The sequence below is a fragment of the Pezoporus wallicus genome, unplaced genomic scaffold (genome assembly GCF_028554395.1).
Source record: "Pezoporus wallicus isolate ANWC-B61680 ecotype Strahan unplaced genomic scaffold, APGP_CSIRO_Pwel_v1 contig_7876, whole genome shotgun sequence".
Classification (NCBI taxonomy): domain Eukaryota; kingdom Metazoa; phylum Chordata; class Aves; order Psittaciformes; family Psittacidae; genus Pezoporus; species Pezoporus wallicus.
In genome coordinates, this window is record NW_026641435.1 from 623,022 (window position 1) to 648,931 (window position 25,910).

Sequence of the window (25,910 nt, forward strand, 5' to 3'; positions counted from 1 at the left end):
GGAGGAGGGGGACAGAAAGCAGAAATCACTGGTGTGGATCAGGGAACTGAGCAGCTTCTACCTTTTGCCGTCACTTTTGCAGGGCTTGCACTGTCATATTTCCCCTCGATTCATCTCTCGTCTCCCCATGGTCGTGTGCGTTGGCCGGGGCCCATGAGCCCTTCCTGTCTGGGTAGGAAGCCTGTGGTCACCGGTGAGCTCAGGCACATGCACATGGAGCAGAAGCAAGCCCTGTCTGTGCTCGGCAGCGCTGTGCAGGCTCCAGTGCTGATGCCGTAGGGATCACTGCTTTGCCGCCTGCCTCCCACCTCGGCCGAGGAGCTGGTGCCCTTCTGCTGCACCTGATTCACTGCTGCTGCCTCTGTCCTCCTCCTCACGATGAGCCTGCTGGGATGGTCCTGTGCCCCGAAGGGAGCTGTGATCCTGGGAGCTGGAAGGATGCAAAGGAAGGTGAGTGCAGCCCGGAACAGAGCCGGTTTGGGACAGGGTCCTTCCTTGCATGGTCTCTCTGCTCCCACTCTCAGTGGGGATGGTGCAAGTCAGGCTGTGGTGGGAGATCCTGTCCCCTGACTTCCAGGGAGCTGGGCAGTGTTCCCAGGAGAAAGGTCCAAGTTAGTCCACCAAGCACTAGGAGCAGTGCTGAGTCCATCCCTAAAAATGGGGACAATATCCCCCTACTTGCACCAGAGATCAGTCATTTTGGGAGAGGTGAGGCAGGGAGGGCTGGCTGTAGCAGAGAGCTCTGATGTTTTGTGCTCCCCTTCCTCTGGGGACGGTGCTGACATGACACTTGCTGTCTCCAACATCCCCAGTCTACTCTGCTGGGATGTTGGGATGTGGCAGTTAATGCTGAGGGTCTGGTTCTAGAGGTGAAGTCCCCTGGTTGCAAGCATCCCTGCATGAGACACCAGTGCAAACCTGCCTCTCCTGGATCCCTGCAGGAGAAGCGGGACTGCAGTGCAGCTCAGACATCTCTGCGCCTGCCATTCCCATGCAGAGCCTGAGCAAGCCCTGGGCATGGGGATCCCACTGGCTGCTCACAGCACATGGTGGGTCAGGGCTCGAGGGACACAAAGAGGCTGTAACCAGGGTCTTTAGCCCCATGGTCTATGACCAGAAGGGGTGGCAATGGCCAAGGAGCCAGCAGGAAGGGACTTGTCCCTGCATGCAGAGGATGTAGGGACATCCCTCTCCATCTTCTCCAGAAAAGAAGTGTTTCCAGCATCACAGCATCACATCCCGGCGTGTCACATCTTCTCCCAGGGGATTTATGGCTTCTGTGTCTTGGGAGCAGACTGGAAAAGTGGGTGTTGGGACTGATCCTGCCTTAGCAAGCCAAGAAACAGCTGGGGCAGTGATAGGGATCCACCTATAGCTCAGGTTCCTGGTGCCAGTGGGTGACATCCCCCACTGCTGTGACACCAGCACTGGGGTCTCCATGGTGTGTACCTGTAGTTCCACACAGCCTCGGCTAAAATGCTTTTTCACCCAAATCAGCAGCTCTAAATGAGTGAACTGAGCTTCCGACGGTTGTTGTTTCCCTGCAGTGACGCACGGCTTCTAGATAATGTCCAAGGAATCCCTCCTGCCAGGGGATGGATTCATCCCTTATGGTCAGCCTCTGCCCAGAGCAGCATCACTGCCAGGGCGGGGGCTGACAGTGTCCTTCCCAGGGGAGCAGAGCCTGGGTCTTTGCTCACTGCTCTGCTCTGCTCAGCCAAAGGGGTACCCAGGTCAGATAATCGGGCATAGATTAGCCTGGCTTCATTAATGCTCTCAAAAGCTACCCATGCACCTTGGCTGGGGCACAGCCTCCTTCTGCTCAGGCAAGGACTGAGGGTAAATGCTCTGTGCAAAGGCTAAATGAAGTCCTTGGTTACTGCACAGGCTCTTGCATCTTCAGAGCCTCCCTTGCTGTGTTACTGGGTTTGGATTTGTGTTGGCGTGGTTGCAGGGTCACATCTGCTGTGGGGAAAGTCCAGATGAAGCCCATGAGGGAAGGGCCTGCCTGTCTGTTGCGGCCAGGGAGGGCAAATGTGGTCCTGCTGTCTGAACTGGGGCTGATCCTGTCCAGCTCTCCCCATCCTCAGCCCTGCATCCCTCCTCCTCCTTCTTTGGTGGCCCTGGTCCCCTCACTCATGGGATCAAAGTGGTCAGAAAGCATCCCCAATGAAAATGGGTGATTTTCTGCACATTTATGTCCATGTGCTGGTTATGGCCAGTGAGAACCAGTAGCTGGTTCCTGGCAGGAACAAGACTAGAGAGCTAGAACCCTCTCCAGCCTGTTTCCATCTGTGTTCAGCCTCTTCTCATACAACATTTACCTGTCCTCCTGCAGACAGTGACTGGATTCTGAATGAGCTGGGGATTAGTTTTGGACATTTTACATTGCATTTTCTTAGGAGGCCAAGCACTCGGAGCAGAGAGGTTGACCATGGATCCAACCTCAGCTCCTCTTTGCTGGCAGTGAGGAAAATGAGCACTGTAAGGGGACAAGTGAAGTGGAACCTGAAGTATCTCTGGCAGGAGAAGCTCAGGTCACTTCGGCACTGCTGAGTCCTAAGCGGGGAGGCTGAGCACTGGTGAGCAGGCTCCATGCTGGGTCACCAGCTCCCCTCCCACGTGTGGGCAGGTAGGATGAGGATGTGGAAAACCACTGACACAATTAGCACCAGGCTGGGTTTCACTTCATCAGGAAGGCTCCATGGGACAGGGCACAGCCCCGTCACTGCCGCCCGGCGCCAGCGATGTGGGTCTCCTACAGCACTGGGAATCCCAATGCTCTTCCCAGCAGGTAATATTTTGTGGACCACAGTGTCGAGCAGCTCGCTGTTTGTGTAAGGCTGCTCTTGTGCATGCAAGGGCTTAGAGGAATCCTTCTCTTTCCTTCTGTAACCACTGAAGGGGGTGATCTGTAATTTTTGAAACTAGGAGGATGAGTTCTGCACATAACAGGAGGCACATCTCATTTCAGAGAATCATAGAATGGTTTGCATTGGAAAGGACCTTCAAGGTCATGTAGTGACAGGCCAAGGGGAATGGCTTTAACCTGCCAGAGGGGAAACTGAGATGAGCTCTTAGGCAGAAGCTCTTCCCTGTGAGGGTGCTGAGGCGCTGGCACAGCGTGCCCAGAGAAGCTGTGGCTGCCCCATCCCTGGCAGTGCTCAAGGCCAGGTTGGACACAGGGGCTTGGAGCAAGCTGCTCTAGTGGAAGGTGTCCCTGCCCGTGGCAGGGGTTGGAGCTGGAGGAGCTTTTAGGTCCTTTCCAACACAAACCAGGCTGGGGTTCTATGATTCTATGAGCAAGCTGAGCTGGAGGAGAGCTGGAATCTCCTCCCTGCTCCTGGCCCTGGACCAAGCTGCCCACCAGCTGTGCAAGCAGAGGCAGTTGTTTTGCTCTCATAAGACCCTGGCCTGCAGAAGGACCCTGTCCTCACCTCCCTTGTCCTCTCTGCCATCAGCCGTGGCTGGGAGCTGCTCCCATGGTGCTGCTGCGCGGCGGGCGGTGGAAACCGCCTTGGTGGCTCAGTGCCAGGCGTGTTATCCAGCCCAGAAATAGAGGCTCCATGGACCTGGGGTGGGTTTGAACACTTGGCGTGCCGCAGGAAACCTTTAATGATCTTCTGAGAGCTGCTGAAAGCAGGATGCGCCCGAGGCTGCAGTGGTGCGTGGCGGGGGCATTCCCACACGTGTCCGTCCATCTCCTCCTGCAGCTGCAGAGCTGTTGGCTTTGGGGATGGATATTTACAAGTTTAGGACTGGCCTGGGTAGTTAGGTCCTAAATCTACAAATATCCTAAAGAAAGCAAAGACCTGAACACAAGCGTGGGCTGAAGGCCTGGCGGTGCTTGGAGGGATGCAGGGAACTGGTGGGACTGGGATGTTATTGCTGCCTGTGCTGCTTTGGGGACCACTGGAGGCAGGCTCCCTGTCTTCAGCCATAAATGTGGGTGTTGCAGGGAAATGCAGAATTCAGAGCTATGTGCTGGTATTTTTTATCTTCCCTAAAGGCAAGGAGAGAGGAAAAGCTGCGGGCTGGGATGCTGAAAGCAGTGCTGCGGCTCCCTCGGGCTGTGAGCACGGGCAGCACAGTCCTGTGGTTGCTGCTGTGCCCGTGGATGGGAAGACAGGAGAGGGCAACACTCTAGGGAGATGCTTCCTTGTGGTAGGCACTGGGGGTGCAGGACCACAAGGTGCCGGGTTCGTGGGCTGGAAGGGATCTGACTGAGGGGTAGATGGCTACAGCTGAACATCTCAGCAGTGGTATCGTGCACAGAAGATGCTGCATTTCCTCTGCTCCCCTGCAGCTGCCCTATGCTGGCTCCCCCCTGCCTGTAGTCATGTCATAGGCAAATCTCCCTTCCTTCCTCCTCGGCTCACAGGGTTTATATTTTTTTTCCTCTTTCTTTGATAGAACAATGCTTGAGGGCAAAGGAAGCTGTCCAGCTCTGGACTGGTCTCCCTCTGCAGCGTAACCAGCTCCGGAGCTTTCCCTGGGGTTTGTGTCTTGGATGCTGGCTCAGGATGGCAGCAGCTCAGCACACACCGAGCATGGAAACCTCTTGGCAATTTGGGCTCTTTTTTTTTTCCTGGTTGGACCTTGCATTTCAGACTCTGTTTTTCACCTGAGCATTTCTTCTTAAATCCCAGGGAGGATGTGGTTCCCTCTCCTGCCCTGCTCAGTGATGCTCACCCCTGGGGTCCTCCTTGCTGCAGGAGGCTTTGGGGGGCAAGTGTTCAGATGGGTTCAGCTCTGAGCTGCAGCTTTCTCAGTGAAGCACAGCCCCTGAGCCATGCTGTGCTCACCCATAGGGCTCTGCCTCCCTCCCTGCTGCGCATCCTCTGTGCTGAGTTCCCATGCCCACAGTGTCCCAGTGCCTCTGCGCTCCCCACCAAGGTCCAGGCTGATCCTGGTCTCCACCGCCAGACTCAGCCAAGTGTCCCTGTCTTTCTGCAGGTGGGACACAGGACCCAAGGCCATGCCCATGTGGAGTGAGGAGCAGCTCTGCACCCACCCATCACTGCGGACACCCTGTGGCTGCCGAGATTCCCCCCACGCTGCAGCCTCAGCCCAGCCATGGACAGCGCAGGTGGGTGATGCTGAGACCCCGGTGTGGGGGATCCCAACCCAATGAACCCCCTTCATCCTTCCTGTGCCTTGGTTGCCCTCTGATAAAGTATGTGGGTATCTGAGGAGGCCTCGTTGCCTCTGGGCAGACCTTGGTCTTTGCAAGGTGTTGGCAGACCCTGCTGGACAGCTGGGAAATGAGGCACGAAGCCACTGCAAGGCATCGAGAAGGTTTGCTGCAGGGCACTTTGATGCCACCAGCTCTGGCAAAGACTCACATCAATTTTAAAGGTTTTTGTGTTTGTGGGTTTTGGTGTCCATCCTCCCCCACTCTCCATGTGTTTTGTTTTCATGCTGGTTCACAAGGTGCTTTTGCTCTCCCGGCACCCTGAGGTCAGGATATTGATGCTGAAACGTTTTATTTCATTTCTAAGCCACTACCGCTTGTTACTGGTGGGTTGAGACTGTTTTTAGATCAAAGTCCCTCTTGTTTGTGTTGGAGCCGAAGCTCTGCTCCCCATGAAGGAACCTCAGTGTATAGGGGCTGTAACTGCTTTGATTTAGAAAAGAGGAGAGTATTTATATCAGTGCTCAGGAAAAGCTTCCCTGGTAATTAACATACACAAATGGAAAGAATAGGAAATTCCAAATAGTCCATTATTGCAGAATTCCCTAGTGCAAAGCCCGTGAACATAACAGTGAAACAGGAGCTTCACAGAGTCACTGGGGAGAAAACAGGCAGAGAAAACACACATTTTCGAGACATTTCCCCAAATGACACTCCCACAAGGAGGAAGATCCCATTTCCAAGGCCATTTCGGCACCACCATTTCTCCCTGGGTGGGGTGCGATGGCACAAACTGTGTGGGGAGTTCCCCTGTACACACACAGTGCTTCACCAGCACTTGGGAGGAACCATGACCCGGGTGTGTGGCTGTTTTCAGGTGCAGCTTCCACTGAAGCCACAGCGCTTTCTCCTCTGCAGAGGAAGCCTGAATTGAATGCATGCTCTGTTACAAGCATCCTTAAGGAGATGACCCGTTTTGGGGGCATACTCAGGAATAGGCCATCCCATCCCAATACTTTACACTTTGCATTTCCCAGTTGTCTTTTATGCAGGGCTCATGTCTGCTGCCCCTGTGCCCTGGTCACCACCTTTCTGCACCTATGGCACTGCAGTCTCAGGCTTGGAGAGGACAAGAGGGGCTTGTCATGCCTGGCCAGGCCGCCCGCCCTGTGAGCTGATGATGATGGCAGCAAGGATGCTGTGAGGGGCAAAATGCTCCTGCTCTCTGTAGTGTATCACCAGTGGGAACAGTAGCAACTTGGCATGCTGCGTCTGCTCCTCTGTATGATAACCCTGGGCAACCACTAAAATACATGGTATAAGAGGAAAAAATCATGTTTTTCACTTCAAACCCATCCTGGGATGGTGCACAGGTCTCCATGGGATGAGGGGCCAAGTGCTAAGCTGCTCCATCTCCTGCATGATCAGCACTGCCTGCTTCACCAACCACTCACAGCCTGGTTGGCTTTATTTCCTTCCAGAGCCAAAGAAGGAGGTTTGGAGGCTGTAGTCCCTGAGCACCCTCTTTAGTGTCACCCTGGCTGCCTCCTCTGTTTCTTGTAGGTAAAGATGAGTGCCTGCCCGTGCCCTCCATCTCTCCGGTATTAGGAAAGATGGAGCTGTGACAGAAGAGAGGGAAATAGAAAACTCAGGAGCAAAACTGGGCAGGAAAAGTGGTGGCAATGGCACTGATCCCAAAGGCACCCCCATGTGGATGAGACTCCTCAGACGGGGCAGTATGTGTCTGGAGCTTCCTCAGGATCTGGACAAATTGCTCCTTGCTTGCGTCCTTGCCATGAAGGCGAGAGGCACTCAGCTGCTACTGGCAATGGTCTGGGCCCCACCAGTGGACACAGGGCCAGGAACATGCCCTGGGAAAAGGCCCTGGATTATTGTTACTACAAACATCTGAGATGCTTCCCTGGGTCAGGGCATGCTCTGCCTGCCCCAGCCCACAGCTTCATACAGAAGGAGAACATCGCATGATGAATACCCAACCTTATAGGATGCACTTGTTCTTATTACAAAGGAAGAACCATTTTGCTGATAGACAAGGAGTGGCCCAGTGTAAGAGGGGACACAAAGACAGGCCATGGTGGAGTACAGGGACCTTGCAGCTTGCCTGGCCAATACCCCACACACTCTCAGGGCTGACTCTGATTTCACACGTGCTCTGTGTTGGCATGCATGGCCAGCCAGCTGCGCACGAGCTCACTTGTCATCACGAGTCCTTGCCCCAGCCCGGTCTGAGGTTGTCAGGTTATTTTTGGCTGAAGCAGGATGCTGGTTTTGACGTGTACGAGGGTGTGTGGTGGTTACCAGGGAGCAGCACCCACATCGGGTCCCTGCCTGGGGAGCTGAAGGTGCGCAGTGCCCAAGGGTGGCTGGTTGCACCCAGGGGGGCTGCGAGGGGGCACGGGCAGGAGGCAGGAGGTGATGTGGTGGCTCTGCCTGGGTTTCCCATGCAGGGTAAGGTGCTGGTGTAGGCAGCAGGCCTTGTGGCGATTGTGCTCCTTGCAATGGGTCTGAAGTTGAGACTGAATCCATGCAGTGCCAAAGCACAGTGCTCTTTAACAAGGAACAAGGGATGGGACAAGAGGAAATGGCCTCAAGCTGCTCCAGGGCAGGTTTAGATGGAGCTGAGGAACAATTCCTGCCCCAGAGGGTGCTCAGGCATTGGAACAGGCTGCCCAGGGCAGGGCTGCAGTCACCATCCCTGCAGGTGTTCACACAGCGTGGGGACGAGGCCTCAGTGCCATGGGTTAGGGGTGGCCTTGGCAGTGCTGGGGTAAGGGTTGGACTGGAGGAGCTTGAAGGGCTTTTCCAACCCAGTTGATTCTGTGACTGATGGTGCTGCACTGTGGTTTATTTTTGTTTCTATATTTAATGTGTAGTTTCTTTATCAAACAAGGGGAGAGCTCATGTGTGAGCAATGTTCTGCAGAGCTTCACCACCATGGCCCTGCAGGAGCACTTTGCTCTCCAGCGTAGCTTCTGGGGCTACCAGTCCACAGGGTGGCACTTGCTCCCTGCTCCGGTTCCATGGAGGCTCCTCCAGGCTCGAAACCTGCTGCGGCCGCCGTCCTGAGGGATGCGGTGAGGGCGCAGTCCCTGTGCGCACCCGGACCCAGCCTCCTCCTCCGGGGCTGCCCCTGCCTGCAGCCTCACGTCCTCTTTGTCCCCGCAGAGGTGGAATCGGACATCCTGCGCCGCGTCCGCACGCTGCTGCGGGAGCTCGATGGGCACCACCCCGCCTGCCAGTGCGACCGAGGTAGGAGCTCCCGCCTCGCTGGGGCACTGCTTAGCCCCAAACCCACATCGCTCCCCGCGGTGGGGGGACACGGGGCGGCCCTTTCCACCCTGCTCTGGGAGCTCTCTGCCCCTCGGCAGCTTCCGTCCCTCCTCTACGTGTCTCAGCATCCCCGACACCCTTCACCTGCCCCGCAGGTCCAGCACTGAGGTGGGATGACATCCAGCGCAAGTCTGTGACACTGTTCCCACACAGACCTGTCCAGCTCACTGAACACCTCGAGCTGGGAGCCTCCCTGTCTCTCCCTGCGTGATATTGCTTTGCCGCATGCTGCTCAGCTCCTCCTAAAGTGTCAGTTGAAATGCCCGTGCTGGTTTTGGAGAAGAAAACCCTTGCTGACCTGGCAGCTGGACTGCTGCAGCTTCAGGAAATGAATTCATTCTGAAGAACTGATTTTACTTGGAGTGCATGGGATATTTTACAGTTCATTAAATTCAGTTTTGTCTGGAATGAGCCTTGCCATCCTCAGGACTGAGGTCCTTTGGGTCCTTGCTCTGAGTGTGACCCATTGGCAGCCAGCATTCGAGTGCTGTGTGCTGGGGCCAGAGGAACCCAAATTCTTTGGGGCAGGCGGTGAAAGCAGGCAGAGCAACATAAGGAACAGCAAGCAGAAACTCACATCCATTGCCTGCCTTGTTTTTACAGCCCTCCCCCCCCCCCAGTCCTAGGATCTCTGGGTCATTTTTCCAGAGGTTTCCCAGTGTTAAAGGTGCAATACATCAATGCATCTAGAACCGGGGCAGCAGCATGACTTGTCCCTTGCAGAGGGTCAGTGACTGAAGCAGGGGGCAGCAAAGCCTTGTTTAGCTCTGATGGTGCTGTCAGTGTAGCATCCCAGTGGGTGATTGCTGCAGCAGCAGTGCCCAGGTCTCCTGGTTCCTCAGTGAAACACTGCCCCTGAGCCATCACTGCTCTGCATCTGACACCTTCCTTGGCTTTCACTCCTCAGGGATGCTGCGATGGACCCTGCATAAGAAAATCGACCAGAACCCCAGTAACAGCTCTGTCCTGGTCAGGATCCTGGTGAAGGAGCTGGAAAGGGTGAGTGCTGCCTCACAGACATCCCTGGAGCGCCAGGATCAGCCCCATCCATGGCACATGCTCCTCTGCATTGCCTAGGGGAGCAGAGGATGGGTCCTCAGCTCCACCTCAAACAGATGCTTTTAGGGGCCTTGAGCCTGGCTGGGGACTGGTGTTCACAGCACAGTGAAACACCATGGGACAGCAGGGCAGAGCTGGAGCTTGGCCCAGCTGATGGCTGCAGGGACCGGAGATTGCCCCAGCAGTGACAGTGAGCTGTGGGCAGAGCAGGGAACCTCCCCAGGCTCCTCAGTGCTGCAGGGGCAGAAAACAGCCTTTGAGCTTGTAAGGAGCAGAGTGAGAAACCCTTCTGACCACCCCAGATCTCCCTCACCCTGCCCCTGCCAGCTGCAGGACAAGCAGAGCGGGTTTCTGCCCTGCTTCACTCATTTCCACCCCAGAGCATGTCAGAGCAGAACCCCCAGTGCAGGTCCTGTCCTGAGAGCAGCTGCTGGAAAACTTGACGGGTTCTTTGTTTCACTGATTTCTCTTGTCATGTTCTGGTCTCATGGAAACCTTCAGCGCTCGCAGCACCCGGTGGGGCCTGGTCTGTGGTCTGGAGAGGTGTCTAGAAGTAATACCTTTTCTTTCTGATGAGCCTGTTTACCCAGCGCCTTCTCATTCCGATGCCAGGAGGAACATCCCTTGTCCCCACTCCTCCTCCTCCCCATGCTGGTGATGAGCCCCTGCCACCCATCCTGTGTGCAGAACCTCCCAGTACCATCTGCTCCGCATCTTTGCTAGTTCTCCCTTTGAGCTGGAAGGATGGAGCTGCCCTGCTCAGCATCGCTCAGCTCCCATGTCTCTGGGTGCTGCTCAGTGCCTCTGCAGACCCTGTCACCTCCCTCCATCAACACCCATATCACACTCTTGAGCCAAGGTGCCAGCACAGCACAGGTCCTTGGCCACATATCGAAGCACTGTGAACATCCTGCAGTTATTCCTCATGCTTGAGTTCCATCAGGGCCATGGGCAGATATGAGCCGGTCTCAGCAATTGTTATTCATGTTGATTTCTAAAGCTTTGCTTCCCATTGAACTGGGATCCATCAGCACAGCAGCCCTGAAGGAAGGCGCTGGAAATATCTTTGAGGTGAAATTGTCTTCCCCAGTTTTATCCAGGAGCATTCCTGTTGTTGGAGCTGCTGTTAGAGCCAGACCAGGCTGCAGGGAGGGGATGGATCTGTGTCAGCCAGAGCAACCATCTGGCTTCCCATGGGCCAAGATGGGGATGCAAGACCATCTCTCCTCCCTGTTTACTCTGGTCCCACACCCACCAAATGTAAATCAGGCTTTTCCCAGAGGTCTTGTATTTCCACATGAGTTTTTGCAACAGAAAGCTCCTCAGTGAGCTTAATTAGAAACTTCTGCTGGTTCTCTCCCACCGTGGCTGCTGCATGGGCAAATCACACTCTGGTAGCAGCTCCTGGGGCTCCACATCCTTACAGCCACCTCCAGCCCTGTGGTCCATTCCCCTACACCCCTCCCCAGGGCTTAGCTGTATGGGATGCCCACTATGCAGGACCCACTGCCCCAGGGACATCTTGCCTGTCAGGGATCCCAAACCTCACCTTGACACAGGGAGCATCACCCCTAAGCCAGGGCATCAGAGTGACTGCACAGACAGAACCCAGCACATGCTGGGGTCTCCAGTAGCTCCTCTGGCTCTGGTGTCTCCCGTCCCAGCACCCTGCAGGGTGCTGATGGTTCCTTTTGGTCCCACAGGCAGAGAGAGGTGACTTCAGGCATTACATCATCCCCCTGCTGCACACGCTGATGTACGCCTTGATCAAGGTGAGTTGCTTGTGGGGCTTCACTGGGGCAAGATCCAGGGAAATCAGAGCCCACAGGAGGGGCCACCTGAGGTCACTCAGCACCTATTCCTGTGCTGAGATATCCCAGCAAAGTCCTGGGGGTACCACAGGTGGACTCAAACGTGCATTTTGCAGTGTGCTGTTTGGTGGCTGAGGCACTGTGAGCTCTGCCGTGTGGAAGTGACAGGCCCTTCCAGCTCATCCCCTCCTCTGGAGCTCTTCAGGTGCCTGGTGGTGCAGGAAGCCACAGCCTGGCAAAAACGTGCTCCCTGCCCTTCAGTGGGTACTGCTGGAGGTTTCCAAACCATTGCTGGGCCTGGTTCTGCTTCTTCTATTGCATTTAAATCCATGTCGAGCTCGGTGCAGTTCTGTGCATTCCCACCCTGGGGTGTGCTGTGGGGAGAGCACCCTTAGGGATCACTGCCTGTGGCATCTCCTTATCTGCCCCTTTCTCACTCCAGGCTCCCTGCATCTCCGACGAGCTCTGTGGCAGAGTGTATGACTTCTGCAAGAAGCTGCTCACCCTGCCCAAGCCTTTCTGCACCATTGGCTTGGACTATGCCGTCAGGCTGAAGATGGAAAGGACAGCACCAGGTACGAGGGCTCTCTCCTCTGCCCATGCATGGCACAGTGAATGGCTTGGGTCCTGGAGGCAATGGCAGTGAGATCCTGGGGGGATTTCTATCCCTCTGTTGGCCTTTGCCTAATGCAGGGAGCCGTGGCAGGGATTTCTGCAGGGGGTGGACAAATGCTTGCGAGTGTTAAGGGTGCATTTGGATGTAGGGTTCCCCTCTCCTGATTTCAGGCTGTTGAGCCTTAGTTACTAGCAGAAAACATTGGGGTCTTCCTGCTGTTGGTGTAGGCACCACCAGAACCAAGTCCAGCCTGTCTAATGCCAGGTATACATACAACATCTGTGAGGAAAGGTTGCTTACACTCTGTATGCTCCAGCATGGACATCTCAGTACATTTTGTGGAGGTCTCCTTTCCCAAAGTGAAATCTCCGAGACATAGTTGCAGGCTGAGGGCATGGGCTCTCCTCCAGTACCCGTGCATCAGGTTTTAGACACTAAAACATCATTAGCTTCTGCAGAGAACAACCCTTTAGGAAGCAAGCCAGAGGACAGCTCTAGTTTCATTTTTCTGTGTTGCTCTTTATAATGCTTCTGATTAAAGTATTGTCTTTAAAAGCAATCCTGTAAAATAGTGCGAGGTGCAGATAGCTTGTGACGTGGAGGAAGAATTTGAGAGACCTGGTGGGACATGAGGAAGTGCCATTCTTGGTAGTCAGCTCACCAGCATCACTCCAACCATTCTTCCCCAGTACTGCATTGCCTGGAGCTCCAGGTCCACCTTTAATTCACCCAACTTGGTGAAAGAAGGATTCAGTGTGGGGAGATGGGGATGTCCAGCGGGGTTCACAAGGTTCATGAGATGGTTGCAATGTGGGGTGGATGTATCTTCCCCACGCAAGAGCTGGGTGAGGGCAAAGCACGTCTCTCCTGATTCAGAAGTATGCTGTGCTCATATCCACCAAACGCTGTCTCCTGACCTGGCCCTGGGCAGGGAGGCTGGGAGCAGGGCTCTTCCTCCTACTTCCGACCCTGCTCCCAAGCTCATAATCCACTAAACAAAGGAAGGGAAATACAGGAAATAGTCCCTGAATAGGAGTTTTCTTTTTCTGTAACATGGTCTATCTTTGTCCTGGACTATTTTTAACTCTGGGCCTGATTCTTGGCTTACATCACTGCAGTGTGTTCACCGACTTGGCAGACCCACAACCAGGAGTAGTGCTGAGCAGCTCCAGGGAGCTGTGTTGTCGTTTCTCATGCTCTGACTCCTCCGTGTTTATTCTTGCATTTCCTAGGAATGTTGTACCAGAGAATGGTCATTTCCGAACAAAGCCTCAAAAGTGACCCATATCCTTATCAGGAAAAGTGAGTATTGTTACTTTAATTTCTTTTATAGTCTCACAGTGAAATCTGGCCTTTTCCTGCCCTGAATTAATGTTGATTGGAACAGGAAATTGGACATAACCCACATGGCAGTTTGTGCTGCTGGGGGAAACAATTTGGTGGCATCAAGTGCCTTGCTAAAATGAGCTTTGCATTCCTTCCATGTACTCCAATTTATTTCTGTGGCCCTGGGAGGCAGGGAGCTTCCTTTGGTGGGAAGACAGGGCATAGAAGGGGGATATCAGCAGCAACCATTTTTCTTCGCATGGGATAATGGATATGCCCTGATATCAGTAATGTGAAGTCCTCATCTTAGAATCACAGAATCCCAGACTGGTTTGTGTTGGAAGGGACCTTAAAGCCCCTCCAGCTCCAACCCCTGCCACAGGCAGGGACACCTTCCACTAGAGCAGCTTGCTCCAAGCCCCTGTGTCCAACCTGGCCTTGAACACTGCCAGGGATGGGGCAGCCACAGCTTCTCTGGGCACCCTGTGCCAGCGCCTCAGCACCCTCACAGGGAAGAGCTTCTGCCTAAGAGCTCAGCTCAGTCTCCCCTCTGGCAGGTTAAAGCCATTCCCCTTGGCCTGTCCCTACATCCCTTGTCCAAAGCCCCTCTCCAGGTTTCCTGCAGCCCTTTAGGTATTAGAAGCCTGCTCTGAGGTCTCCCTGAGCCTTCTCTTCCTTTTTCCCTCACTCCTCCCACGCAGGATTTTCATCTTTGCTGATCCAGAGCTGCTCTCTGAAGCCATCTGCAATGCACTGGTCACCGACACGGAGGCAGCTCAGGTCTCGCAGAGCCCGCAGGCATGCATGTGCTACGTGATCATCCACGCCATGCAGGCAGCCCTGGGAGAGGGCTGCGACGTCAGTGGCTTGAAGGCGAGCCTCCAGGTAAGGGGCAGCACTTCTGCAGCACCATGTGTGGTTTCCCGATGGTCCTGCTCTTGCTGGGCACCTCTGAGCAGAGGAAGATGTTACAGCAAGTGGAGAAGCCGTGCTGGGTCCTCACTGCTGGTCTCCAGCCCCAGCGGTACTTGCAAGGCTGGGCTATGAGCAGAGCTGGTGGCACACTAAAAACCTCTTCAAATACAAAAGACTTGCTGCAGGAGGAGCCAAAGGTTCTGGATCTTCAGTTTGAGTCTTCAGTTTTGCACAGCAAAGCTGGGCTCTGCTGTGAAATACCCGCTCCTCCTTGAGCCGCTGGGCATTGCAGGGCCTCGCAGTGGACATGTTTCAACCAGTTTCCTCCAAAACCTCCAAGGAGCTGTGGGGTCACAGTAAGACAAATGGTTTTAAAAGGCAGCTCTGCAGGGGCTGTCAGTGATTTCCACTCCAAGGACACCTTGGTGTGCCTGCTGTCCCCATCTCCTGAGGGTCGCGTGAGCTGCCAGCTCTGCTGCAGCTCATGCCCACCAGCTGAAAACCTGCCAGAAATAGCTTCAAGTAGATAGTACAGCCAGCACCCCTCCTCCTCCAGCCTTCCCCGTGGGCAAGAGGACATCTGTGTCCTCTGCTGTGAAACACTGATTTTGGCAGGACTCACTTGCCGTCTCTCTGCCCCATCCTGTGGCCCTGTGTGCAGCACCACCTCTTTTCATGCTTCCGGGTGTTAACAGCCTCTCCTCATGACAGGATATGCCCAGCACCGATGTGGAGCACTGGTTCCAGCAAGTGGTGCTGGCAGTGGAGTGTGCAGGAAGCGAGGCTGGCACCGACCGCGGGCAGCACGCAGCGAGGCTGGAGAAGATCCACCACAGCATCCTCGGCTCCTCACAAGCAGGTGAGCTCCAGCCAGCCATGCACAGGGGTCCGGGGAGCCGAGCAAGCTGCCAGGACCTTGCCTCTGTGCCCTCCTGTGGCTGTTCATCCCCACCTCCCTTCTGCCTCCACTTCAGCAGCACCCACCACTGGCATCAGGTCCTTGCAGCCTGGCTCTTTGCTGCGACCTGATGTCCAGGAGAAACTGCACGTGGCTGTGAAAGGCAGACTTGTCACCTGAGGAAAGGGACTGTGGCAATTGCTGCTGCTAATTGAGGTGCCCTGGGGCCCAGAGGCATGCGTCTGTCATTTGCAAAGGGTGGACAGACTTTCTAGTGCTCTGCTGGTGCAAGACACATCCTGCTGTGGCCCTGGCTGAGGAGACACTGCATCACTCGAGACGTCCTTGTACTGCTGTGGTGGGCAGTGGTGCTGCCATCTCCTTCCATCCCTTGCAGTGCTCTGTTCCAGCCTGGTCCCAAGGGGCTGCACAGGCTATAAGGAACATCCCAGTCCATCACAGCTCCTCACACGAATCTGTGTGAGGGAGAGGAGGAGGAACATCTCCTTCAGTGGCAGTGAGCTATTGAATTCTTGCTGCTTCTCACAGAGCCATAATGGGATAAAGGTCACCAGCAATGGTGGGGTCAGAGGGCTCCCTTGCATTTCAGCTGAGATTGCCAAGAGATAGCGTGGGCTATATCAGCGGGGGCCTGAAGCACAGCACCAGTGGGGTTCATGCACCTCTGTGGGAAAACTGCTTCTGTGTTACAACATCCTTGTCTCCCCTAGGCAATGCTCCCCTGGGAGGGATGCAGGGTGCCCCTCTCCCCAACCCCAACATCAGTTTTCACCTCTGGACTGAAGATGACCAGCTCTGTGAGTGCCCTGGGGGGGGGGGTGGGGGGGTTGGATGGTGCCTGAGGCTGGGAACTCTGTGCAAAACATTTTAGTCCTGGTTCTCGAGCAGTGAGTTTCACAACCTTTGCTGAAAAGCCAAGCCCATGGAGGCTCCTGCTGACTGTGGGGCTGACCTGTGGGCTGCTGGGGTCAGATCAGGGGATTAGGGGGGAAAAGGGATGAAGGAGATGAGGAAGGAGCCCCCATGGGACAGGCTGCAGCAGGATGTCCCCAGAGTCTCCCGTCTGATACTGAGCTCTCTTCGCGGTGCAGTGAGGCAGGACTGGAAGAGTGACTCCTCTTGGAGGAGGACTGGCATAAGAAGAGGGAAGCCGGGGCAGGACTAGAGCTCAGCCTGCCCTCGGCTGTATTTCGCTCCTCAAGCTCGGTTCTGCCCGCAGGGAAGGAGTTGGTGCTGTTCATCCGCCCGCTGTCGCAGAGCTGCGAGCCCGACTGCCTCAGCCAGGACCTGGACAGCTTCGAGATCCAGGACATCATTTCGGGCTGCGAGCGCTGCGAGCAGAGCCGCTTCTCGGTGCTCTCCACTGACAGCGGCATCGAGCGCGACCTGCCCGCGGCGGGCGAGGAGCCCCTCGCGCCCTGCAGCGGCGAAGCGGAGCTCTCCCGGCTCCACAGGAAGGGCGGCATCAAGAAGAAGCCGTCGCCGCTGGAGAGCGTGGCCTTCCTGCAGGCTGGCTGCAACGGCCCCGCCGCAAAGCCCCCCGCGAAGCTGCAGAGGGGACCGGGCAGCCCCCCCGCGCCGGCAGCCCCGCTCCAGAGGCTGCACACTGCCCGCATCCTGCTGCTGGGCGACGACCGCATCCTGGGGCGCCTGGCGCAAGCCTACCACTCCTTGAGGTAAGCAGTGGCCACAGCCTCTGCGAGGCTTTGCTCTTCAGGTGGTTAAAGTAGCCAAGAAGGCTGGGGATGGGGTTGGGCTCCAGCATTACCTGGGACAGGATGGGACCTTGGTGTTTTGCGCCTAAGGATGAAGCCAGGCTGAGAGAGCTGGGCTGGGTCAGCCTGGAGAACAAAAGGCTCCTGAAGGGGAGACCTGAGAGCAGCTCCAGTGCCTGAAGGGGCTGCAGGAAAGCTGGAGAGGGGCTTGGGACAAGGGATGTAGGGACAGGCCAAGGGGAATGGCTTTAACCTGCAAGAGGGGAGACTGAGATGAGCTCTTAGGCAGAAGCTCTTCCCTGTGAGGGTGCTGAGGCGCTGGCACAGGGTGCCCAGAGAAGCTGTGGCTGCCCCATCCCTGGCAGTGTTCAAGGGCAGGTTGGACACAGGGGCTTGGAGCAAGCTGCTCTAGTGGAAGGGGTCCCTGCCTGTGGCAGGGGTTGGAACTGGACGAGGTTTAAGGTCATTTCCAACACAAACCATTCTATGATGCTATGATTCAAACGCATCTGATTTCACTGGCTGCATGGCATCATTTGGCTGTTACTCCAAATAATGCACACAGTGGGTTCTTCGCTTCTGTCCATGGAAGGAGCTAAATGAACAATAAATGAGGCAAGACGTTTCGTATGCAAAAGAAGATCCTAAAGAAAAGCTGTTTTCCAGGTGGCTTTTTCCAGCTGGTTCACCTGATCCAGAAGAGCAGCATGGGGTGGGTCTGGGTCATGGTGCAGGCAGCAGAGCTGGGTGCAGAGTGTTGCATGTGTCCCAGCTGAGCACCTGTGTGCAAGACACCCCTTTCCCCCATCATCTCCCCTTGCTCACATTGGGAACCCAGGGACACTGCTTGCCATCCTGTGCCACTGGGCTAAGGAGGGGTGTGAGCAGGGCATGTGTTCCTGTAACAGAGCCGCTGCGGTCTCCAGGCACTGCCCAGCCTTGGCAAGAGCCAAGTTCTTCCTTCCACCTCCCCCTGTGACATGGCTGCTTATTTTCCACTCCAAGGAAGCGGGAGACACGGCGAGTTTTCCTGACTTCCAGGCTGAACCTGCAGTTCTACTACATCCCGGTGGTGACGGGGCAGCCAAACACCTTGGATGTTACGGTGGGTCTGGGCTCTGCTGCTGGTTGCCAGCACCTGACAGTGGTTTAGGAGGAAGAGGAGGGGATTTACTGGAAATTCATATCCGTTAATGCCTTGTTCCTAGAACAAAGAGGATGGGAGCCAAGACAGGGTGCCTGGGCTTAGTTTGCACACTGGCTTCAGGGATCCATCAGCCTGAGACATTCAGGTTGCTCCAATTAGCCTGATGGGTGATAATGCACAACCTAGAAGCAGTATTCAGTTTTGCTTCTATAGCTCAGTAATAGGAAGATTGAGAGAGCTTTAGCAAAGGAGTGATGCTTTCCTCACCTCTCAAACACCTAGGGGAAGTGGTCACCCTCACTGAAAGCTTTGACTGCTTGGTCATGGTCCATTCTAGTTCTACAAGTCATTACCTTCCAGTCTATCATGGGCACACCTCTTCCCCTCTGGCAGCCTCATGACAGCAGTAAATAAACAGTTGCACTTTACACAGTATTTTAAGCTGGCCCAGAGCAGGCTGTGAGTTCTGACAAACACCCATTATAAAAGTATTTCTCTTTTCATTCTTCACTTAGGTGTTGTTCTTGAGCACCTGCTGAGTGCTGCAAGCAATGTTTTGTTGCCTTCTCTGGACCAAGCAGGGAAGGGGGAGGGATGTGGGAGTTGCTCATGCCCCAGCTCCCTCTGCCTGCTCTGCGTCTCCTGGTGTTCTGAGCCATGCTCATACTCTGAGCTCTGTGTTTCTCCCACAGGACCACGCTGCCTCCGGCCAGGAGGAGCTCTGCGAGGTGGCTGGGTACCTGGGCAGAGCCGACCCGTGGTACGAGAGCAACATCAACACTCTGTGCCACATGATTCCCAAGCTGGCCACCATGGTACGAGGGAAACCTGCCCACCTCCCCAGCCCAGCCCACTCCCCAAGCACATCTGCCATCCCTTAGGATGAGCTTGTACCCTGCAGCTCCTCTGTGCCCCAAGGCAAGGGCTTGCTCCCTCCACCAGGGCCCTGCCGCAGAGAGGTGCATGTGGCTGCACTGCCCCAGCCCGTAAGACCCACTGGTGGGTTTTTTGGCCAAGGGACAGGAAATGGCAGATTTCAAGAAAGAAAATGTAAATGAGGCATTTGCTGAAATCCCCCAGTTCTCATTTCCCAGCAGTCTGAACCACCACCGATAGCCTCCAGAAAGGGCAGGTAGGTGGGTGCAAGCCTTCGCTGCTCCCATTTGCTCTGACTACTTCTGGCACAGCAGCTCCTTGCTCATCATTTACCAAAGCAGGCGTGAGGGTTTGTGGCAGAGTTTTTGAGATTACTGTGCCTGATCCATGATGTGATTTGTCCCCCCCAGCCTTCCTCACCGAGCAAGCATCTTGTGACTGATCTGTTCATCACTGATGTGATCGCTTACTACGTTCGCATGGGCATCCAGCCCGTCTGCTTCCAGGTCTACTCTGTGAAGGTGGGTGCCACCTCTTGTGCCTTCAGGGGTCCTGCAGGGCTTGTAGAGCCCCACTGCTAGCAGAGCTGTGCCAAGTCAGCGGGGTCTGGTGGCTTAGAGCACGAGCCTGGATCTCCTGCTCCTTAACCTGTCCCCTCCTTGCCTGGCTCCCAGATCTAGCAACATGTAGCCCATGTACATCACGTACAGAATCAATGTACAGGCTCAGACAGAATCGGTGATCCTGGGAAGACCGTTTCAGGATCATGCAGGTCAGCAAAGTGAGCCCTGAAATGTAAGGGCCCAAATTTCCTGCTCTGCTGAACTGGGGATTGCTCAGCTCTGGTTCCTTGTGCTGCTTTGGATGCTGGGAGGAAACAGGAGTTTTCTCAGTGGCTTTGCCAAAACCTCCCTGTGCCTTGCAGGGCCCTTGCAGGGCTTTCTGAAACACCACTTTTTCTGCCAGCTTGTCTGTGAAATGGCTTCAGAGTGAGACCTGGCCCTTGATATGAGAGCAAACAACTACTGCATTTGTACACGTAACATCAGTTCCCTCTGCTCCCCCAGCAGTTCTCCCCCTTCGAAGCTCAGGGTGGTACTAATGCACGTACCTCCTTTTAGTCTACACGTAGCCAATGTGGTAACCTGTGGCAAAGGAGCAGCCATTGCATGAGCAAGCTGGTATGTGGCTTGCAAAGAGCTCAAGGACTTTGGTAACTACTAGGACAGCATTACCAGGACTTGATCTAACAACAGAGCTTGTAAACCCTTGGACCACCAGGTCTGCAGCTCGTGTGGTTGGGGACTGGGGGTTTTTCGGTGAATTTTTATTTCACTCATTTCTCCTCCTAGACAAAAATCAAAAGCAAGTGAGAGGCTGGGTGACTCAAGCAGGGGAAGAGGAACTGACTCCAGATGAGGTTTTCAGATAGAGGTGCCCAACCTACCCTGTTGTCGCACACGATGTGATGCTGCTTCATCTGGAATCACTGGGCCTAGGCTGCCTTTTTTGGTTAAGACCACAGTTCTTTAGCTGAAGAGAGTTTTCCTGGAACTGAGGGTCAAGTCCCACAGGAGCTGGATGTAGGCTTAGGAGAGGTTCTTCAATACCTCATAGGATCATAGAATCAGTTTGGGTTAGAAAGGACCTTAAGATCATCCAGTCCCAACCCCCTGCCACAGGCAGCGATGCCTCCCACTAAACCATGTCACCCAAGGCTTTGTCCAACCTGGCCTTGAACACCACCAGGGATGGGGCAGCCACAGCTTCTCTAGGGGCCCTGTGCCAGTGCCTCAGCACCCTCACAGGGAAGAGCTTCTGCCTTAGATCTAACCTGAACTTCCCCTGTTTCAGTTTGAACCCATCACCCCTTGTCCTGTCACTGCAGTCCCTAATGAAGAGTCCCTCTCCAGCATCCCTATAGGCCCTCTTCAGACACTGGAAGCTGCTCTGAGGTCTCCAAGCAGCTTCTCTTCTCCAGGCTGAACAGCCCCAACTTCCTCAGCCTGTCTCCTTACGGGAGGTGCCCAGCCTCCTGGTCATCCTCATGGCCTCCTCTGGACTTGCTCCAACAGCTCCATATCCTCTTTGAGGACATCAGAACTGCACACAGTGATGCAAGAGGTCTCATGAGAGCAGAGTAGAGGGGCAGGATCACCTCCTTCAACCTGCTGGTCATCCTCCTTTTGATGCAGCCCAGGATACGGTTGCTTTCTGGGCTGTGAGCGCACACTGAAGCCGGCTCATGTTCATTTTCTCATCGACCAACACCCCCAAATCCTTCTCTGCAGGGCTGCTCTGAATCTCTTCTCTGCCCAACCTGTAGCTGTGCCTGGGATTGCCCCGACCCACATGTAGGACCTTGCACGGTTGAACTTCATGAGGTTGGCATTGTCCCATGTCTCAAGCGTGTCCAGGTCCCTCTGGATCCCATTCCTTCCCTCCAGCGTATCAACCGACCCACACAGCTTGGTGTCATCGGCAAACTTGCTGAGGGTGCATCAATCCCTCTGTCCATGTTCACATTTTGCTCAAAACAAGCCTATTAGAAGGAAATAACGACCAGCTCTGAAGAGAGCGGTTGGTTTCAAGCGCATCAGTTAGAAATTACGCGCCTTGAAGCTCAGCCAGCACCTGCAGGCAGGCCTGGAAGCGGCTCCCTGTGCCCGGTGGTGGGTGGCTGGGAAGGGACTCGTGTGTGTACAGTGACACCCAGTGGGTGCCCAGGGACGCGCTGCTCATGGAGGTTGCCTCTTTTCCAGGTTTTCTTCAACGACCCGGCGCAGGAGCCAGCCGAGGACGTGTTCCTCACGGAGCTGCGCACCCAGGGCCAGGACAGCATCTCCCACAGAGGTGTGTGTGTGTCCCCTGAGCTGAGCCCTGCGGCTGCCACCCTGTGCGGGGTCCTGCGCAGCTCCAGCTCGCCCTGTCCCTCAGCCTGCAGCAGTCGAGCTGTGCCTTTGCCTGGCTCCAGGACCCTCTAAATCTGGACCAGCACCATGTTTCTGTTGAGGAAACAAGCAGGGCTTTACAGCCATCCCTTTTGCCAGATGTTTTCCCTATTAGACATGCAGCTTCCTTGAGTTGCCAGTGATAAGGGTGCTTGAAGACTGGACCATTACAGAGGGCACATTCAGCCCATGCACCCTGCTGTCTGATCCAATGGATGTTTGCCATTGCTAATGGGCATAGACCTTTGAGTGAGTCCATCTGGCTGGACCTGTTGAGTGCACAGAGCCTCATTCCATAGGCAAGGAGAGAAGGGCCACTGTGCCAGAGCAGAACTGCTGTGTGACAGAGGGGGTGACTTTTCCCATGGGAGGACCCCTCTGCTGACCACAGACAGGTGGGATGAGCGAAACCTCAATCCCATTCCTTCCTTGCAGAGTCAAGCACGACCAAGAAGAAGACGACCCTGGATGGCCCTGGCTTAGATCTCACAGTAACATACAAGAAGGTAAGTGGGGCTCTCAGCAGCCCAAAATGTCCCTGCTCACAGGGGTACCCAGCATGGCACAGATCTCCTGGGAGGAGTGCTCTGTCCCTCCTTTCCTCTGGAATTGCACTCCGGGAAAGGACGGAGAGCTCATGGTGAACCTTGCATGTGGGAAAACCTGCACCCTCTCTGCCGGGGTGAGCTAACAGAGCCTTGCCTGCAGGTTGTGCTGAGTGAGCGGGTGAAGGAGCTCGCTATGTCCCTGCGCTCCACAGGTCTGGTGATGAAAGCCATCCCTGCTGAAGAGGCTGAAGGTGGGTTCTTCCTGCTTGGAACCTTGTGAAGACAGTTTGCAGAGTTTTCTGGTGCTTGACAGAGTAAATCTGACCGTGGTTCTTAGTGCCAGTTGTGCCTGGGCTGTGACGGGTGAATCAGTGACGGGCACGTGTCAGTGTCACCACAGTCTGTGGTTGCGTAGCTCCTCATGAATGATGTGCCTGGGACTCCCTGTAATGTGGGGTTCAGTTCATCAGAACCATAATCTGGGCTTGGCAGCATCTCCTCTTGCTGCAGCCTTCCTCTTTCACCTTGCCCTTAGCAGAAACCCTGAGGTTTCCACCCTGAGCATGATCCCATGCAAACCTTTAGCCTGTGGAGCTTACTAGAATCCTCCTTTTCTGCTGTCCTGTGTATCCCATGGACCTCTGGCAGTGCACTCAAACGTGGGATCTGGCAACCGCCCCACTCAAAGCTGAGCTGAGATCATTCCATGCCTAAGGCTAACACACTGCTTCTGTTGCAGACCTGGTGTGTCTGAATGTGACCATCACTGAAATTGTTCGGATCAACAACTTGTCAGGACGATCGTTCTCAGTAAGTAGCTGTGGATGCTCATGGCCCTTGGGGGGACAGAAAACACATGGGAATCCCTTACAACAAGGGTGGAAGCGGAAACAGTCTCCTGGGAGGAGAAGGCTTTGGGGTCACCCTGCTCAGAGAGTGTTTTGCCATTACTTTCCATGGAAAAGTCTAGATTTTGGAGCCAGCACTCCAATGGCATCCCTGCTGGTCAGCGCCACATTGAATCCTGTCTCAGGGCACCCGGAAGGACTGAGCTGCTGCAGGGTTTGTTTGACCCCAGGGACAAAGTGGAGAAATAAAGCCCCCGTCACTGTGGCTCCATTTGGGTACAAGAGAGGGTCTGTAGTTTTGTGATCACTCCATTAGCTCCTTACCTGCAGTGGCAGTGCCCTCCCCACACTCTATGTGTCCATCCCCACAGAGCTCACCAGAATAGAGGCTGTTGGAGAAATACTTGAACAAAGCACAAACAAGAAGTAGGGACTTCGAAGAATCTGATTCAAACCATCATAAAGCTGGATATGCCAGAGATGGGACTGAAAGCTTGAGCTCCTCTCCTTTGTGTTTTACATGAGAGGTCAAATAGACCCCAGAGGACATGCTGCCCCATGGGGATTGTATTGCTGCAGTTTAGGTGGCATTAAATGTTGTTGTACCTTGGTCATTTGGGCCTTGGAGCCTACAGTCTCTCAGGTGGTATTTTTAGCTTGCCAGCACCAACTTGTGCTTGTTTTCACCTGGCTTTTGGGAACACCAAGGTACTTCAGTTCATGTGGCTTGAAAAGATACACCACAGCCCTGGAGAGCGGACCGTGCCCCCATCAGACATCCCAAACCTTGCCACCTGTGCAAGCATTGCCAGTTTGGAAAGTTTGACTGGGCTGTAATTACAGGAAAGCAATTCACCTTGTGTCACATCTGAGGTTAAAAAAGAGAAATGTCATTTGTCCCTTTCAAACCCGTTATGCATACACCACCCATCCGAGAGAAGGGAAGTGAAAAACTCACTGGGCTCTTCCTCCTCTCTCAATCCAGGCTGTGGCAAACAGGTTGAAAACACGCAATATCAAAATCAGGAGCACAGAGCAGAGGCCCTTCACCGTGCGTCTGGACAAGGACAGCAGAAGAACCTACAGGAACGTGATCAGGTGAGAATGCCACGTGTGCCAGGCTCTGCGCACCTTGCCGTGACCCTGGCTGGGCTGCCAGGGTAGCAGAGCTGTTTCCCATCTAGTCCTAGTCCTGATCCTCCTACACAGCAAAAGAGCCACGGGCAAATACATTGCTTCTCCAGGGAAAGTGGTGCTTTCCGTTGTATTTTGGGGGATGCTGTGAGAACTGAAATGGTTCTTACGTTTTAAGTGAGGTGCTGTCATTAAGACAGTAGAAAGATAGGTACCTCCAGGGACAAAGTGAGATCTTGGGTCTTCTGAATTATATCATGGAGCTGATGCTCTCTCCACTGACTGCATTCCTCACCAGGCTGTCTCAGGCATATGAAGGTAGGGGGAGAGAATTCAGCCTTGTGAAAATAGCAGAAATCAATGTGCCTGTAGTAGTTGCAGTGACATATAATGTCTTGGGAGCAGACTGGTGGTTCAGGGTCCATGGGCCACATAGAACATTCTGTGAAGTGAATTTCTGAGAAGGGAACTGAGCCAGGCTAAGGACTCTGGTTTTCTGGTCAGACACTAACACACATCAGCTCATCTTTCCAGTCAAAACAGTTGACAAAGCATAAAAGCAGCTGCACATCCTCCCTCAGCAGTCAGTGGAGGGACCTGGTGTTCAGTTTGAGATCAGGCTCTGGCTCTAGAGGGCAGATTTGCACATGCAGTAAATGCGCTCTTGTGCCGTTGCAGCGTGGAAGTGTCTCCTTGCCTAGAGCCCAGCTACTGCTTGCAAAAGACAAGGACAATGAAATACAACCTGCACGAAAAGGAAGATGTGGGACTTGTGAAATACATGCCCAAATCTCTGCTGCTGCCTATCAACACATTTGCGGGCGTCATTCAATGAAGGAAAAGCTGGTGTGAGAGATGTGACGTTGGCTCATCACAGAGGAGATGGAAGACAAAAACACACTAAAGGCCACCAGCAGTGATTTTACAGTGGTCATGGTGCGAAATGCTGCAACAGCAGAGGTGGATGGGGCTGTGCCCTGCTGAATGGCAGCGATGACCAGAGCTGGGAGCCCCTGCCAAGGGGCAGAGCGAGGCTGGAGAACTGAGTTTTAATCTTTTGCACAAGACAAGGAAAACCTTTGAGCTGCTTCATTTCAGGGAGCCTGGGGTGAGGGTGCTGCCTGCGCTGTGGGACACAGTCCCTGTCAGTACATCTGTGACGGTGATGTCTCACAGCCCGGCAGGGAATCAGTGCCTGTTGTGCAGGGCTCTGCACAGCCCACTCTTCATTCTGGCACAGGGTGCTGTATTTGGGCAAATCAGCAATTGTTCCCCTGACTGATTTGGGAAAGCTCATTGTAAGCCTGACCACAACTGGGAGAGCCTGTGTTTAATGCAGCTTCTATAGGAGCCCATGGAAAACCTGCTTTTGGTTCAAAGGCGCCATATAAACAATGAAACTGGGAAATGGGAACTGGTGCAATATTTGGCAGTGATGAACAGGGCATGAACAGCTTGGGCTGCCTGGGCAGTGCTGTGGGATAGGCTGTCAATGGGTATAGATCTGCCTGAAGAAGCCATCATTGAGCAGACAGTGAAGCAGCTCTGCAATGTCTGAAC

General features: G+C 54.5%; 1 protein-coding gene across 1 annotated transcript; it reads left to right on the forward strand.

Moving 5' to 3' along the window:
* PIK3R6 (phosphoinositide-3-kinase regulatory subunit 6) lies at positions 1-25,453 on the forward strand. Its single transcript, XM_057423961.1, has 20 exons — positions 1-450; positions 4,957-5,089; positions 8,321-8,404; positions 9,393-9,484; positions 11,248-11,316; positions 11,798-11,930; positions 13,204-13,273; positions 13,999-14,182; positions 14,924-15,071; positions 15,842-15,928; positions 16,351-16,807; positions 17,852-17,951; positions 18,686-18,808; positions 19,280-19,390; positions 21,632-21,722; positions 22,256-22,326; positions 22,529-22,619; positions 23,108-23,178; positions 24,202-24,314; positions 25,029-25,453. The coding sequence occupies exons 2-20, from the start codon at positions 5,077-5,079 to the stop codon at positions 25,183-25,185; spliced, it is 2,265 nt and encodes a 754-aa protein (XP_057279944.1). The 5' UTR covers positions 1-450; positions 4,957-5,076; the 3' UTR covers positions 25,186-25,453.
* Positions 25,454-25,910: the final 457 nt, after the last annotated feature.